General features: G+C 39.1%; 1 protein-coding gene across 2 annotated transcripts; it reads left to right on the plus strand.

Moving 5' to 3' along the window:
* The first annotated feature begins 3,936 nt into the window (after positions 1-3,936).
* On the plus strand, positions 3,937-18,260 carry LOC138592475 (uncharacterized). Of its 2 annotated transcripts, XM_069663291.1 has the most exons (8): positions 3,937-5,634; positions 7,089-7,124; positions 8,972-9,186; positions 10,846-10,947; positions 11,159-11,233; positions 14,993-15,049; positions 15,160-15,234; positions 17,733-18,260. In XM_069663291.1, exons 2-8 carry the CDS (start codon positions 7,096-7,098, stop codon positions 17,972-17,974), a joined length of 795 nt encoding a protein of 264 aa, XP_069519392.1. In that variant the 5' UTR covers positions 3,937-5,634; positions 7,089-7,095; the 3' UTR covers positions 17,975-18,260. The 2 variants fall into 2 exon arrangements, with proteins under 2 accessions (XP_069519392.1, XP_069519391.1); XM_069663290.1 differs by lacking the exon at positions 3,937-5,634 and having other exon boundaries at positions 6,200-7,124.
* Positions 18,261-18,631: the final 371 nt, after the last annotated feature.

Raw genomic sequence — 18,631 nt, forward strand, 5'->3', positions numbered from 1 at the left:
GAACCTTTTTTTTTCAACCTGGAAGGATCTCCGCTAGTGCTTATTATTTAGCGAGTCATAGACCTCCTCCTCTGAAGTCTTCTCTGCTATTTTTACACTTTACACTTTACAGAGTAGCCAGAACAGGCACATACAGAGCTTCTGACTGTTTGGAGTCAAAATTTGGACTGTGACCTGTCAAAATAGCCCAAACCACGAGTTTTTTTACTGTACGTATTTTTTTTTTTTTGGGCCTTTCATGGCTTTATGCGGTAGGACAGCTGAGACGTGACAGGAAACAGGATGAGAAAGAGGGAGGATGACATGCAGCAAAAGGTCACATATTGACTTGAATGTTTTTTAAAAGGTGTTTCGTAATATTTTTGCCAACATAGAAAAGACATTATACATTAATACATTATATTCACCACCACTATCAACTGAAACCACATGAAAAGTGCAGAGTTTTATTATACCTGTCTCGCACAGTACTGGGAAACAAACACCTCGCAGAGGTGGTGTTCATTTCGGGGATAACTATATGATGTGAATATTTTTGGCGCAAAATTATTTCTTTATAAGTGTCTATGAATAACTTATTAAAAAGAACTACAAATTTTTATGGTGAAACTGGTGAAGAATAGTTAATATTCTTTTGTCGGTATGGACATAGTATGTCGTTAGATCAGTTAGATTCTCCACAATTCAGGCATTTAGCTAATTTTACAGAAACCAGAAGAACAGAAAATGTATCCATTCAGATTTGCCAGTTTAGTAAACAAAAGAGACAGAAAAAAAGAGACAACTGCTACTTTTGAAGTGGTCTTAAAGTCCTAATATGTGTCTGTTCCTAGACAATTTGTATTCCATTGTTGAATAGCAGGCTCAGTGTCTGGACTGCGGGCACAGCACATCACTGTCATCGCTAACCCAACAACCTCAAGTCTCACTCACTCAAGACAACGTGTATTGTCATGAATGTCAAATGACATGACAAAAACATGGCAAGTGTGAGCACCCATTGCTTTCACGCTAACATGTCCATTTTGGGAAATTTTGGCTGCATTTTCTCTAGCCTTCTTGTGGACCTTCCCACACAGAGTTTTAAAGCCTGCAAACTCCTCTCCAGTTAGCTAGAACTGAAGCAGCAGATGGATGAGAGGTGAAACGTCTTCAACAAACTGAAACAAGTCCAGTTGCCCATGTACAGCACTTAGAAATGTTAAGACCCCAGAGATCGTATAAACATTTCTATATGTGCTTTTCATTGCCTCTGCTTAAATATCCCTCTTCTACCAGAGTGTGTGTGTGATTGGTTGCAGGTGTGTTTGATTGCCGGTTGTCCATAGAGCTGATTGGTTCCAGCCTCGCACCCAGGAGTTTAAAGGACGGGTCTTCACCAGTTCCTGGGGGCTCTCCTTGGTCAGCCAGACTACCAGCATTTTTGATTGTGTGCAAGATGTGTTTTTGAATAAAACCATTTAAAAATGCTTCGCTGCTGGTGGTGCTTTGAGGACAGGAAGAGGAGAAGAGGATTTACTTGTTGCACCAGGGTTTCCCCTAGGCCCTGGTCCTAACAATTTGGGCCTTGTCTGAATGAATTGGAATGTCCATGAGGTGAGGTAGACGTGGTTCAGTTTGTCTGTATTAGTGGCCTTCAGTTAAGTGTAGTGGTCATCTCTTTTGTTAATTTGTTGTTGTTGCTGTATGTTGTGTTTCTGACTGGGCAACCTGACCAGATAGCTGCCGGGCAAGTTCAAGAATTTGCCACCTCATTTTGCCTTTCTTATTTCTGGTGGTAATCCTGAGTGGGGGCATGCTTCAATGTATCGCAGTTGACTAGATTCCTGGTCTTCGATGTTGCACTGAATAGAACGTTTAAAGATGCCTCGAGCTCGGCAAGTCACTGAAGACTAGCTAGGTGAGTTAGCCATGTTGGTAGGCAAGTAAAGTTTGGTTGTCTCTGCAGTTTGTTTCCCTTAATTTTATACTTTGCACATCAACGTTGTTTTGTGTGACATGGCTGCTTTGTTTTTTTTTGGTCACTTTGTGATGTGTGGCTGTAAGTAAAACTTGTGTGCAGTAACTAGTTTGTGACCTTTTGTGGTAACTGCACACCACTTTTGTTGGGTCACCTGTGGTTGCAGCTTAAGTGTAAACTGGTAACATTTATATATAGTAGTGACTACACAGTGACGCCTTGTCTGTGGTTGTTGTAGTCCAGATATTATGCAGTAAGTTGTCCATATTTAAAGTTAAATTAAGTTGACAGTATGATAGATGTCACTTTTACATGTCAGGATCTGGTTTTTATAGACAGATTCAATATTTAACTGTCATTTATCATCACGGTAACAGCATTGCATACATTGGCAGCTGTAAACACATTGTAAAAATCCATCTGTGGGTTTGGTGCCGACCTGTATACTGAACATATAAGGAGTAATTAATGTTTATAATCATCAGAGAACGTTAAATACCTTTTTGGTTCCTATCTGTTCCCCAAACATACTTGTATGTGTGTGAATGTTAAAAAGGGGGGAGGTGTTATGACCCTAGAGGTCTTGTGAATGTTTCTATTGTTTGTGCTTGTATCTGTTTCAGTAACCCTCTGTTACCTGAGTGTGTGTGATTGGTTTCAGGTGTGTTTGCGTGAAGGTTGCCCAGGGAGCTGATTGGTTCCTTCCTTGCAGCCAGGAGTTTAAGGGCCGGCTACTCTGTGGGCTCTACTCGGTCAGCCAGACTGCCAGCATGCTTGTGTGTCATCTTGCACCATAGTTTATTACAATAAAACAGATATCACAGTTAAAATACCTGAAACTGCCTATTGTACTTTTATTCATGGTTAGAAACATATTTATGATTAACTTTCATCAAATATGCTTCCTTAGGGGGATGAATACTTCGAACCAATTAGTTCATTAGATTTGCTGTCAGATTGTAATATGTTCAATATTCTAATATTCCCAAAATGCCTATATATAATTATTATTATTTTTTTTTCCTTCTGGATGCTCATGATGTTGACATGATTTTGTTTTGCCAGGTTAGTGCAACAGTGAGACTTTAATCATTATTAACTTGGTCAGTCCAAGCAGTTTGAAGGAGCAGCAGAGAAAGGTGGGGGATGGGCAGCTCACACAGCTCTGCAGCTCTGAGGCAGCAGCAGTGCTGGTGGAAGGGGGGAACGGCCCCTCCCCTTGATGAAGCAGCCGCCTGGTAACAAGTTACAATGATTTAAAATAAAGCAAGAAGTACTTGAATAATTGTGCTAAATTGCTTTTCACTTCACAATTGTTATCATGAATTTGTGTTGGAATATTGCTTAAACCTGAATTCATGACAGACTACTGTGTTTTGTGGCTCTGTTAAAAAGGTCACAGGCAGGTCAGGCCAATTAAGCACCTGAACCCCACAGTTTTTTCTGAGAATGCTGCATTCAGGAAATTGCAGACTCACTGACAAAATGTGTTTAATGCTAAACTGAAAAACTGCTCATCCTTTTCATATTGCACCAGGGTTTCCCCTAGGCCCTGGTTGTGACATAATGAAAGATGGATTGTTTTATGAGTTGAGAAATGTTCCTCACTTAAGCTAAAACTCTTCTAAAAAACATTTGAATGAGCTGGTAAATGTTCAAATTAGCTCAGCTTTAAACATCTACAAATCAGTCATCTTGCACCATAGTTTATTACAATAAAACAGGTATCACAGTTAAAATACCTGAAACTGCTTATTGTCCTTTTCTTAATGGTTAGAAACATATTTATGATTAACTTTCATCAAATATGCTTCCTTAGGAGGATGAATACTTCGAACCAATTAGTTCATCAGATTTGCTGTCAGATTGTAATATTTTCAATATTCTAATATTCCCAAAATGCCTATATATATATATATATAAATTTATTTATTTTTTTCCTTCTGGATGCTTATGATGTTGACATGATTTTGTTTTGCCAGGTTAGTGCAACAGTGAGACTTTAATCATTATTAACTTGGTCAGTCCAAGCAGTTTGAAGGAGCAGCAGAGAAAGGTGGGGGATGGGCAGCTCACACAGCTCTGCAGCTCTGAGGCAGCAGCAGTGCTGGTGGAAGGGGGGAACGGCCCCTCCCCTTGATGAAGCAGCCGCCTGGTAACAAGTTACAATGATTTAAAATAAAGCAAGAAGTACTTGAATAATTGTGCTAAATTGCTTTTCACTTCACAAGAGTTATCATGAATTTGTGTTGGAATATTGCTTAAACCTGAATTCATGACAGACTACTGTGTTTTGTGGCTCTGTTAAAAAGGTCACAGGCAGGTCAGGCCAATTAAGCACCTGAACCCCACAGTTTTTTCTGAGAATGCTGCATTCAGGAAATTGCAGACTCACTGACAAAATGTGTTTTATGCTAAACTGGAAAACTGCTCATCCTTTTCATATTGCACCAGGGTTTCCCCTAGGCCCTGGTTGTGACATAATGAAAGATGGATTGTTTTATGAGTTGAGAAATGTTCCTCACTTAAGCTAAAACTCTTTAAAAAAACATTTGAATGAGCTGGTAAATGTTCAAATTAGCTCAGCTTTAAACATCTACAAATCAGTCATCTTGCACCATAGTTTATTACAATAAAACAGGTATCACAGTTAAAATACCTGAAACTGCTTATTGTCCTTTTCTTAATGGTTAGAAACATATTTATGATTAACTTTCATCAAATATGCTTCCTTAGGAGGATGAATACTTCGAACCAATTAGTTCATCAGATTTGCTGTCAGATTGTAATATTTTCAATATTCTAATATTCCCAAAATGCCTATATATATATATATAAATTTATTTATTTTTTTCCTTCTGGATGCTCATGATGTTGACATGATTTTGTTTTGCCAGGTTAGTGCAACAGTGAGACTTTAATCATTATTAACTTGGTCAGTCCAAGCAGTTTGAAGGAGCAGCAGAGAAAGGTGGGGGATGGGCAGCTCACACAGCTCTGCAGCTCTCAGGCAACAGCAGTGCTGGTGGAAGGGGGGAACGGCCCCTCCCCTTGATGAAGCAGCCGCCTGGTAACAAGTTACAATGATTTAAAATAAAGCAAGAAGTACTTGAATAATTGTGCTAAATTGCTTTTCACTTCACAAGAGTTATCATGAATTTGTGTTGGAATATTGCTTAAACCTGAATTCATGACAGACTACTGTGTTTTGTGGCTCTGTTCAAAGGGTCACAGGCAGGTCAGGCCAATTAAGCACCTGAACCACACAGTTTTTTCTGAGAATGCTGCATTCAGGAAATATGGAAATTGCAGACTCACTGACAAAATGTGTTTTATGCTAAACTGGAAAACTGCTCATCCTAGATGTTATACTTTTTAACTAAGAATCAAGGCTTAAAAATAACATATTGTATTTATCGATTATCGATTAGGAGTAATTCACTTCAAAAGTAGTAGATTTGTAGCTGTAAAACGTCCCTCCGACATGAAGTCCCACAAGTCCAAAACTCTCCTTGTGTACCTGAATGCATCGCCAAAGGACATGTCTCAGCAAAGGCAGTCGCAGAGGCTTCAACAACGGAGAGATCATCATGCGCGATGTGCTGCCAGATATGAGGTTGAATTAGCAGCAAAAGAACCAGATAGAGCCTGAACAAACACTACGACTTATGGAGGTAAGATATGTTTAATTTTTTGTTAGCCTGTGTTTTGTTTGGAAACTTTGCTAGCTAACTGTTGTATTCGACAGCCTGTTACCTGAGTGAAGAGTGTTTTTAAGCTAATGTAACTTTCGCTAATCAAGAGAAGTGTAACTTTAGATCGTAAGGGAGCAAAACACACTATATGGCAGCCTAAGTGTTATTGCAACTTTATATGATATCAAATATATAAGCATGAGACAAATTCAGTTTTGCTTACAACTTAAGCTGCAAATTTGTAGGAATGATTTGATACAATGTGGTCAGTAAAGCTCACTAACATAAATAAGTCTCACTTATTGTCACAGTGATGATACTAATCAAGTCATTATAAGTGTATTTATGATCTTGCATGCAGCTAATTAAAAAAGCACAGCAATATCAGGTAACATTAGCATTTTGTTTTGAGTAAGTGGAGTTTGAGCCATATGGCTTGTGGTTTCCTTGATACACAATATTTAAATGCCTTAGAAAAAATTAATCACTGTCAGTCTAACAAATATTTCAAGAGGAGAATAAACATTTTTTCCTGTAAAGTTGCATAGAATTCACCTTCCTGACAGTGGACAGTGGCTGTCTGGAATGCCTGGCTGTTTGCAACACTGTAGGTTTAGACATTTACAAACTCTAAGGATAAATGACAATTAAAAATAGTAATATAAATAAGTTGCTGGTAGTTTCCTCACCATCAAAACCACAAAGTATAATCTAAAAAATCTCCTGCTACCTTTTAACTGGCTAACTAATACTCACTGTAACTTTACCTGGGAAAATATAGCTTGTGGACCTGGTGGCAGGCAGAAGAGCTGTTGAGAATAAATAGAAATACTTAATCTTATGGCTGATGGTTTCATTTACTTATGTAGGTCATATAGAGACATCAGGACTAAACTGATTCTGTTTTTAAAAATAAAACAGTTCAAAATTCCCTAAGATAAAAAAGTCAAAATGAATTATTAGATAATAGTCATAAATATGAGATAAAAACAGTGAGAATTATGACATTTAAAAGACATTATGAGATAGAAAGTCAACAGTATGATGAGTCAAAAATGAGGTAAAAAGTCAAAATTATAAGATTCAATAGCAACCTTTATCAACCACCATCGAGTTCCAGTTTTGGCCCTCCAACATAAAAGGTTTGAGCAGTTCTGCTCTAGAATAATATGGATCACTATTCTAGTGAACACCACCTTTAACTGTAACCCCACTGATAAACATATCACTTAATTTATATATTTGCATGACCAGAAAGTGAACAATATAAGCCTTTTAAGAGTTGAATTACAATAGACTGTACAGGTGGACCTAATAAAGTTAAAGTTAAGAATGAGTGTGTTTATGCTTTATTTGTTTCATTGTTTGTTGTTCTGTGACATCATTGCTTTTTGTTAATCTAATAACCTTTCATTTTTACTGATGATGAACAGAAAGAAAATGGGGAAAAAGAGGCGCAAGACAAAGTGGTATGTATTCCTTTTGGCTTGTTTTTTATTCTGATGTGGTGTGTAGCAACAGAAACTAGTATTGGATAAAAGTATTCATTCTTTTTATTGCATATATCCCACCCATGTAGTCAGTTTATCTAGGGTGCAACAGGAATACTTGTCCTTTGCCAGTGAAAACTAGAAATTATCTCCAAAATTTCATAACTCGTTTCGGTGATTTCAGATCACATTTGAAGAAAAAAAAAAAGAGGAATGTCCCGATCAGGTTATTTTTACCCCGATCCCGATCCGAGTCCTTTAATATTTAGATAATGCCGATACCGAGTCCCGATCCGATACTTGGCCTTCACTAATATTTTCCTGGATAATACAGCTGCATTAAGAAAAAAGGTGCCTGCATCCAAGCTGTTCCTTAATAGGTTTTTTTATTTTGTTGAAACAGAGTATATACTTTCATATGGCTCTTTCTTATTCTGCACATGCTATTGCAACATTGGCCAACCACCTTCCATGTGTTAGCAGGTGAGTCTGTGACGCTGCAATGTGACAGCAGACCCTCGTGTACAGCCAGCTGAAGTGTGTGTGAGATGCAGCCCACTCTTGGTACCTCTATATCATCCATTGCTTTTTTCATATTCCTTATGTTATCACGTAAAATAACGTGGACGCGTTGCTTGTCTATTTCACACGCGTTCAGCAATACTGTCAACTAGTGCGCATACCGACACGTTGTAACTCGAAAGTGGAGTCAATATAATGTAATGCCGAGATGGTATGGCATACCGGGTATTTAAAAACTCCAGGTGACAAAGAAAACCCTGATCCTCTACCACAGAGATGAGCTGGTTATCCAGCGGGATTAATTCAGTTACCTTCTCTGTAATATGTTTGGCCATGTCGCTGTCTCGAGGATATTTCTCTATCCTTTCGAGAGTATCTGCAAGTGTTTGCTGCTTCAGTGCATTTACCTTTATTGCTTGAGTGAAATTGTTGTTTAACTGAGTGTTTTTGTTTTTTATGTGCCGTATGAAATGTGTAGTATTAAATGCAGCTCTTTTATTATCCTCTCGCGGTCGTATTGCAGATGTTACATGTCGCCGTTGGACTGCTTTTGCTTTCTAAATGACCAATTTCCACACTGCAGACATTTTATCCACAGGTTTGCCAGAGTAACGTGACGCGCGTGTCTGCGCTCTGCCACAAAGTGTGATCTGGGACCACATTCAAAATTGCCGATTCCGATCAGTGAAAAAATGCCCATATCAGCCCTGATCCCGATCCTGCAGATCAGATCGGGACATCCCTAAAAAAAATCTTTGTTCTTCATTCATGTCAATGTAATTTATTTATTGCTTGTGAGGCTGTTGTGGGCTCATAGTTTACACAGATGACTCTGATTTGATAAATTCATCATGTTAGGATACTGCATTATAAATATTGACCACAACTATTGACAGCAAATTATTTTTTTTCCAAACAGTCCTGGTTATTTTGAAAGAGATACAAATTTGAAGCTAATAAAACACGTTGGGAAGCTAATAAATGATTGCATTAACAAAACAAAAAAAGTTTTTGGCCTGGGACTGAAAGGGTTAAGAAGCATCTTTGTTTGGGCAGTGTATTTACTATGGCACAAATCCCAGTTCCAAATGTAATGTGCTAGTGATACAATTATGTATTCAGCTGAACACGCCTTAATATTCTCTAAATGGATAATAGATATATGATGATGATCTGCTGTTTGAGCATCTTCTTCATTAAATTTCATCCAAATTTGTCCGTAAGTTAACTTGTAAATTTGAGTGAGTGGTTATTGGTATGGCTATTTCATATTCAAGACTAAAACAGTTATTTCTTTCTTTCAGGAGGACTGTGCTACTGATTATTATTCTTATTATGAGACCATTATCAGATACCAGCCATTACCTGGATGGTGACCACATGCCATCAAGCTCAGAGCCCTCAGACAGTGGGAAGGATTCACAACAGGTCTACACAAAGTCCTCATTGGAAAAAAAACTCCAGAGCAACACAGAGGAGGACAGAGACTGTGGCACAGACGACACCAGTGACGATGAGGGTAAGGAAATGACACAGTCCCAAATTACAGTGAAATTCTGTGTAAAAGGACCAAAACTAAAGTGGGACAAGAGACATTACTGTGTTTACTGCACAAAACCACAGAGCAACATTCTTCCTCTTCAGGAGCCTTTTGAGGGAGATCTAGATGTGCTTCATTTTCAAACAACAAACCAGAAGATATAAAATGCTGATTTAGGGCATGTAGCATTCTAGTTTTATCAGTAGTGTTTTCATTTCCTACCTTTAATGATTGTGGAAAAGCACTGTATTTTTCCGTGCCCGTGTCGTTCCCTTTATTGAGGATTATTTAAGATGTCAGTCATTTCTTTAACATAGAAGTCCGATTTAGCTTTTCCAATTAGAGAGATACATCTATTTCTTAAGTGCCTAAAATGTTTCCAGTCTGATTGACATTTGGATTTTCTTGCAGTTGCCCAAGCAATATTTTGCTCATGAATAATATCAGAGAGTTTATCTGAAAACCATGGACTGTCACGTCCTTTGACTTTAAATTTTCTAAGAGGAGCATGCCTATTTATGACCTCCAAGAAAAGTGATTTAAAATAAGTCAGAGCCATTTCAGGGTCTGGAATCAGGCATATTCTGTCCCAGTCACATAGATAAAGATCATATAGAAATGCTTGCTCACAGAAGTATTTGAAATGTCTTTTGTATAGAATACGTGGTTGTTTCTTCGGGAGCTTTGTATCTCGCACTGCAGCAATTACGCAGTGATTACTAACGTCATTAGCGAATACGGCTGTGGCTTTATATCTGTGGGGAGAGTTAGTTAAAAAGTAAGTCAAGGAGCGTTGACTTTTCAGGATGTTTACGGTTGGGCCTTGTCGGAGATTCTATAAGCTGCGTCAAGTGTGCAGAATCGCAAAAATATTTAACAGGTTCAGAGATAGGAGCCAGCCAGTCCCAGTTTAAATCCCCCATAACAACAAGCACACTACTACAAAACATAGACAGGGATTCAGATAGTGAAGACAAAGTTCCCCTTGGAGCAGAGGGAGGTCTGTAACATCCCACAAGTGTCATAATACAACCTTCAGTGAATTCAACTTTCAATACAAGCAGCTCGTCCTGTTCAGGTTCAGATTTGAATAAAAGTGTCGTTGTCTGATACGTGTTTTTTATATAAATCTAACTCCTCCACCTTTTGCAGGGCGGTCAGTGCGAAAGATGTTGTATCCATCCATACAAACATGACTGTCTGGAGTAGATCTACTTAGCCATGTCTCTGATAATACCATGATATCAGCATTTGTTGTCTTAGCCCAAATCCTAACCATATCGATTTTCGGTTAAAGACTCGTGCACAAAACCAATACCAGATGTGTGCTGGAAGTCTTTGGGAGTTTCAAAGCGTTCAGAGTTTATTTCAGGCCCTGGATTAGACTTCATGTTTCCAGACAACAACATGATTATGCATTTCAGCGTGTGTGCACAATGCGTGCAGCTGACGTTTCTCTTTAGGTGAGATTTCCGCATGAGTTCTTGGCCAGAGTTTTTAGGCAAGAAACAGTTATTTAGGAGGAGGAGGCTTAGGAGATGAAGTCCTGCGCACTGATCGTCAAACTAAAACATTTGAGTAGTTTGAGGTGATATTTTGACATGATTTTGTTGTTCTGTGTATATTATGTCATAACAGTTCCCTCATCTTCAGAAGTGGGACCTGTACAGGAGTCACATATCAGTGGAAGTGTTGAGGTCCTCAGTGTGACGTCTTCCAAATCCACTCAAGAATCAGATGGTAGGAAGTTACTTGAGCAGCAACTGACAATTTCCTTTTCATCATTGATTATTCGCTCACTGTTCTTATTCATCAATTATATTGTCTATCAATGTCAGGAAGTAATGAAATAATCACTGTGAATACCAATTCATGATGGTATTCACATTTAATATTAGCCTATGTCAGAATGATGAATTTAATGCTGAGATGGTATCATCTTTTCTTGTAGAAGAAACACACGACATGACAACAGAGACCTCACCCTCAAGACCTCCAGACAAGGGGAAAAGGACTCAGACAACAGGTAAATTCTTCTTCTGTCTTACTTGTGTTTCCTCCTGTGAAGTAACAGCCCTGTAGTTGGTGTGAATGCTGAAAGCATATGTTCTTCTACTTTTTATTCTGCCGCGTTTTGGCGCGCTACTCCTTCCACAAACTTCAACCGATTCAAACCATTCAAACATCATTACGTGCGCTTCATTCGGGATTCATGTGCTATGACTTTTAGCATTCATACCATTCAAAAATTCAGAGTTATTCCTGTTTTTCCCGAAAAAATTCCCCATCTGGAATGAATGGGAAAAAAATTCAAACTCTCAAAAATTAACACTAAATTCCACCCTCCATAACTCATTCATACATTCACTTAGAAACTCCATTCCACCTTTCCAGCTTTCATCAAGACCATTCAGCTTTTTCATAGCATTCATACTTTCTTCACAGGACCCTTTCAAAGCACCTAAAGTTTTCACAAAACGAGTGAAAAATGCCCAGCATTAGAGTGGGTGATGTCATCGCCAGAGGGGGGATGCTGTGAAAAAACACTTCCCAATTTCCAATTTCCCAAACAAATTACAACAGCGCACAGAATGTTCCCTCCACAAACATAAAAAATGCATCAAATTGTAGGTAATCTTGTGCTGCTCGTGGTAAATGGCGGCCCAAAGCCAAAAAATGTACGCTTTTGCCACTAGATGCCTCAATGTCCCAGAAAGTTGCCCAAGTGCTCCATCTGCTCTAATGTTAAACATTTCTGGAGAACTCCAAATAAAAGCCCTTCTTTCTGTCGCCGCCCTGACCACATTTTTGGCCGTAGAGACATAAAATTCGAATGACAGCTTCCTGAAACCCTTGTGATGCTCATAAAATGTTGTGTTGGTAGCATTTACAGTCTTGGCACAATGGCAGGAGATTGAGAGGCTTTTCTCAGTTAAAATCTCAGTAAAATCAACTGCTCAGCCAAGGAGCCACACAGCTGCTGCTAATTAACCCACAGCCTCTCCTCATGAGCCATCACCACGGCAACTGCTGAGTTCAGCTGGGGGTCACTTTAGTTCATTTGGAGCTTAGTTGTCACACTTACACACCCAGGACAGACATTTTAACACTATCTTAGGCATTTTTCAAGGCTGCTCTTCAGTTTTAAACTCCTCCATCATCCTTATCACCTCCTCAGTCATCTTCTTCACCTCCAGACTGACTCTCGTCACCTCTAACCTAACCTTTATTACCTCCCCAGTCATCTTCTTCACCTCCAGACTGACTCTCGTCACCTCTAACCTAACCTTTATTACCTCCTCAGTCATCTTCCTCACCTCCAGACTGACTCTCATCACCTCTAACCTAACCTTTATTACCACCTCAGTCATCTTCTTCACCTCCAGACTGACTCTCGTCACCTCTAACCTAACCTTTATTACCTCCCCAGTCATCTTCTTCACCTCCAGACTGACTCTCGTCACCTCTAACCTAACCTTTATTACCTCCTCAGTCATCTTCTTCACCTCCAGACTGACTCTCATCACCTCTAACCTAACCTTTATTACCTCCTCAGTCATCTTCTTCACCTCCAGACTGACTCTCATCACCTCTAACCTAACCTTTATTACCACCTCAGTCATCTTCTTCACCTCCAGACTGACTCTCATCACCTCTAACCTAACCTTTATTACCTCCTCAGTCATCTTCTTCACCTCCAGACTGACTCTCGTCACCTCTAACCTAACCTTTATTACCTCCTCAGTCATCTTCCTCACCTCCAGACTGACTCTCGTCACCTCTAACCTAACCTTTATTACCTCCTCAGTCATCTTCTTCACCTCCAGACTGACTCTCATCACCTCTAACCTAACCTTTATTACCTCCTCAGTCATCTTCCTAACCTCCAGACTGACTCTCATCACCTCTAACCTAACCTTTATTACCTCCTCAGTCATCTTCTTCACCTCCAGACTGACTCTCATCACCTCTAACCTAACCTTTATTACCACCTCAGTCATCTTCTTCACCTCCAGACTGACTCTCGTCACCTCTAACCTAACCTTTATTACCTCCTCAGTCATCTTCCTCACCTCCAGACTGACTCTCGTCACCTCTAACCTAACCTTTATTACCTCCTCAGTCATCTTCTTCACCTCCAGACTGACTCTCATCACCTCTAACCTAACCTTTATTACCTCCTCAGTCATCTTCTTCACCTCCAGACTGACTCTCATCACCTCTAACCTAACCTTTATTACCTCCTCAGTCATCTTCCTAACCTCCAGACTGACTCTCATCACCTCTAACCTAACCTTTATTACCACCTCAGTCATCTTCTTCACCTCCAGACTGACTCTCATCACCTGTAACCTAACCTTTATTACCTCCTCAGTCATCTTCTTCACCTCCAGACTGACTCTCATCACCTCTAACCTAACCTTTATTACCTCCTCAGTCATCTTCTTCACCTCCAGACTGACTCTCATCACCTCTAACCTAACCTTTATTACCTCCTCAGTCATCTTCCTAACCTCCAGACTGACTCTCATCACCTGTAACCTAACCTTTATTACCACCTCAGTCATCTTCCTCACCTCCAGACTGACTCTCGTCACCTCTAACCTAACCTTTATTACCTCCTCAGTCATCTTCTTCACCTCCAGACTGACTCTCATCACCTCTAACCTAACCTTTATTACCTCCTCAGTCATCTTCTTCACCTCCAGACTGACTCTCATCACCTCTAACCTAACCTTTATTACCACCTCAGTCATCTTCCTCACCTCCAGACTGACTCTCATCACCTCTAACCTAACCTTTATTACCTCCTCAGTCATCTTCCTCACCTCCAGACTGACTCTCATCACCTCTAACCTAACCTTTATTACCTCCTCAGTCATCTTCCTAACCTCCAGACTGACTCTCATCACCTCTAACCTAACCTTTATTACCTCCTCAGTCATCTTCCTAACCTCCAGACTGACTCTCATCACCTCTAACCTAACCTTTATTACCACCTCAGTCATCTTCCTAACCTCCAGACTGACTCTCATCACCTCTAACCTAACCTTTATTACCTCCTCAGTCATCTTCTTCACCTCCAGACTGACTCTCATCACCTCTAACCTAACCTTTATTACCACCTCAGTCATCTTCCTCACCTCCAGACTGACTCTCATCACCTCTAACCTAACCTTTATTACCACCTCAGTCATCTTCTTCACCTCCAGACTGACTCTCATCACCTCTAACCTAACCTTTATTACCTCCTCAGTCATCTTCTTCACCTCCAGACTGACTCTCGTCACCTCTAACCTAACCTTTATTACCTCCTCAGTCATCTTCCTCACCTCCAGACTCATTAATTCATATATTCATTCAACATTCAAGTGCAGCATTAGCAGCTTAGCGTCAGCTCTTCAACAACATATTACAGATCATTCAAACTTATATTCATTCAACATTCATGCACAGCATTAGCAGTTTAGCGTAAGCCCTTCAACAACACATTTCACATCATTCATACATTACATTAATTCATCTTTCAAGCACAGCATTAGCAGTTAAGCATTAGCACCTTCGTATTAACAGTTTAGCATTAGCAGCTTAGCGTCAGCTCTTTTAGCAGTGTAGATGCTATATTCAGCACACAGCATTCACACCCGATTTCTTCAGAAATTGCATTTTCTAGTTTCCTATAATGTCTTATGAACTTAATACTTTTCTTCATTGGTGGCTACTTTGAAAATATGTAACTTCACGATGTAATGATATTGTCTCATCTGTTTTTCTCCTCCTGAAGGGTCCTCCAAAGAAAAGAGGTCAAAGGCCAACTCTGAGCCAGTTCCAGATTCAGATGGTAAGGACACAACTTCATAATCAATGCAGAAACACTGTTATATGCGTATTATGGTATCTTTCAGTATGATAGTTTGTAATTAATGCTGAGGTGTTTTTTTTTTTTTGTAGAAGAAACACACGACATGACATCAGAGACCTCACCCTCAAGACCTCCAGACAAGGGGAAAAGGACTCAGACAACAGGTAACCTTCATGCACTGAAGGATATGTTGCTACAAGTCAGCCAAGAGAGACAGCTACTGAGTAGTAACCAAAAATGACAAGTGAAGTTGATCTCCTGTATTTTCAAAGGTAATGCAAGCACTATATGGAAACGGCATCATCCATTTTAGTGTATCATATTTACTGCATCACCAGCACCAATAAATAATAGGTTGCTGAACTTTGCTCCGTTTAGGACATTTTACATCCACAAGGTTTATCTTTTATTATCAAGGTTTTTACAGACTCCTGTCTGCAGCTCTCCTCACATCGCTGCTAAACCACAACTATGTATCAGATTGAAAAAGCTACATGCCTAACAGAGCTATTGACTTGGAATAAGTAATAAACTAGCTTTTAGAGGTCGACCGATTGATCGTTTTGGCTGATTAATCGGCCCCGATAGGACTTATTAAAAACTATAATCGTCTGCGGATCTGGGCTCTGATAGTGGCCGATGGCTGTGCAGCCTCAGGCGGGGACGTACATCGCGTGCATTCGCCTTTTTAATGGAGTCTCCATATGTGACATGCAGGTAATGCAGGTACCTGGGATAATTAATTAAAGTTAACTTTATAACACAGCTTTACTCACAAATTATGATCATGATAAGGTTGTTGTTTATAGTGTTGCATTATTAATGAATTAGACTATCGATAACTTTCACTGCTGTTCTGCCGAGCTCATGCTGCTGTCTCTGTTTAGCTAGCAAGCTCGCTACAATTTGGCTAGCAGTGAGCGCAAGCCTAGCACAACTAATGGGATGATATATGATCATTTGAGGGGCACTTCTGCTGAAAATATAAGTTTGCGTGTGCAACTCCCGACGATACTCTGAACAACTTTTAGAAAACCATGAAATGCCACTCGTACGTGGAGACCGTGAGAGGGGTGGGTGGGGGCTAAACCTTTGCTGTACCGGGGATCAGCTGATTCATATTATATCTGACTCGTTTCAGTTTATTTCTCCCCTCAGAAGTTATCTCTGGAATATAACGTAACAATATCAGCTCTCCACGATACAAGACAGGCAGGCAGGGAGGAAAATAAATCATTTAACTGTTACTTAGATTACTTACCAATGTGGCGTTCTCTCTTCTAAATAATCCAACCACGTAACGTCAACTGTGCATTCATGACATGAAATCACACTTTTTATGATCCTTCTCTCTCCGGTAATGTGCACAAACACTAATAGTTTGTGAGAGTGGTATTTAAAAATGTAACGGGACGCGCAGCATCTGGCCTGATAGACGCCACGGAGCGCATCGCCATGTAAACAAATCCAACATATTTCCAACGATGTAATCCAACAGATCACACTCAGGATACTCTCCGTACTTATTATCAAAGTCAAAGTGGCAAAAACTGGTTTATTAAAAACCTGCGTTTGCATAAGGCTGCTGTAGGAGTAAAGCACGTCACGACGTCAACACAAACTGTTGTGAACAATGTGTAGGTAAAGTTAAAGGAAAGGAGCGAGAGACTGACGCAGGGGCGATACATTCGCTTTTTATATCAGACTCTTATGTTTTTTTTCTCCCCAATATATGCCAGAAAGCATCAGTGATGATAATAACAATTCATTTGTAACTTTAGTAAAACTTTACTTTATCAGAAAGGTTTTATTAAACCAGCAACGTTAAGAAAACAACTGCAGCATCATTTCAATTTAGAAATGATTAATAAAGTGCAACTTAAATCATTCATGTAGATTGAAATAAATATTAAATATATAAAAGTAAATAATAAAGTTTTATATATATATATATATACATGATCTATTTGATAGCCTATTTAATGAATAGTTATATTGAATAGATTTACATGTTTCTTGTTTCTTACATTAGAGGGCAGCTGGAGGAAACACAGTCCCTCTACGGGACTATTTAGCTGAGGAAAGGCACAATGTGGGCACAACAAATTGAGTTAGATGTTAATTTGCAAATAATATTTTCTTTACTACTTATTTTATTTATGTAGGTATTCATTACTCTTTGAGATTCATGTTCTGTTCCAGATTTATGGTTTTATTTTGTTATTTATTTGACATAGACTTTCAGTTCAACAGTTATGTGTAAGGATATGTAATAAAGATAAAGATTAGAGAGAGATTCATTTAAATTAGTTTGTTTTGTTTTTTTCGTGGGGTAGGGAGATATTTGCCGATTAATCGGCTATCGGCTTTTTCCTCGTACAAACTATCGTTATTATAAAAATCCACTATCGGTCGACCTCTAGCTTTAGTCTACTATGGACAGTAGTAGATTGCAAAGCAGCTGCATTCACCACTTGGCAATGTTGTAAAGGTAATATTGGGTATTGTATGAAGTACAGTGATCTAACTAGTCTTTTTCAAAAATAAACAAGTAGAAAAAGAAAACCATCCATCCATAACATACAGAGGACTGCATAATATTTAACTTCGTGAGGATGTCAGCACCATTCTACATTTATTTTTTTGCTCATTTCTGTTTCAGGTGTGGAGCCACAACTTCTCTCCCAGAGAACAAGCCATCGCAGGCCTTGGAGTTCTAAAGAAAGAGAAGCAGTGTGGCGACAGCTGGGTCTGTACATCACTCTGCAAAGAGTTCCTGGTAAAGAAGAATGTGTAAAGGCTGTTGATGCAGAACCGGTACTCTGCAGGCGTGATTGGAGGGATGTTAAGAACCAAGTATATAATGCCATCACAACTCGTAAAAGGAAACAGATTTCTTCATGATTGTGGGTTTTTTCTAAATAAGCTGGAACTGAGATGGTTACATTTGTGTGTTGTTTTAAACTGCCTCAGGAGGTTCTAAATTCAGCTCTCACATGGAAGTTCAGAATGATGTGTAAAACAGCAGCTGTTTTAATGTTAACTGCTGAAAATAGATCAACAAAGTCCTTTGTGTTTTTTGAGTTTTGCTGTGCTTTAGGATGGCAGCACACCTGTCCTCCAATCCCAGAGTTTTATTATTTGATGAGTTGGGCATGAGACTCAAAAATAAACAACCAGCACTTTTAAATGGCACTAAAATAAAAAAGTTATTTTGCTATTATATGAGTGGTGATTTTTTCCATTTAGCCTCCTGACATTAGTAGAAACTTGCATCGGTTTGAATCAGTAAACAGCAAAGACTTAATGTGGCCAAGTTTGGTTTATAATATAGTGTATCTCAGCTTTTTGATACAGATATATCAAACAGTGCATTTAATCTTTCCTTTGATTGGTTTTAAATTGACATTGTGTTTTACTGTAGTAGATGACATCTACTGTTATACATAACTGCAAAAGCCTCAAAGTCCCCCTTAAGTACAGTGAGTACAGTAATTGATTAGAAGTTATTTCGGACTGCATCAATTAGTCACTGAACAGATTAGTTAACGACTACTGTCT

The sequence above is a fragment of the Semicossyphus pulcher genome, unplaced genomic scaffold (genome assembly GCF_022749685.1).
Source record: "Semicossyphus pulcher isolate SPU_LCO1_2020_fin unplaced genomic scaffold, fSemPul1.0.p SCAF_15, whole genome shotgun sequence".
Lineage (NCBI taxonomy): Eukaryota > Metazoa > Chordata > Actinopteri > Labriformes > Labridae > Semicossyphus > Semicossyphus pulcher.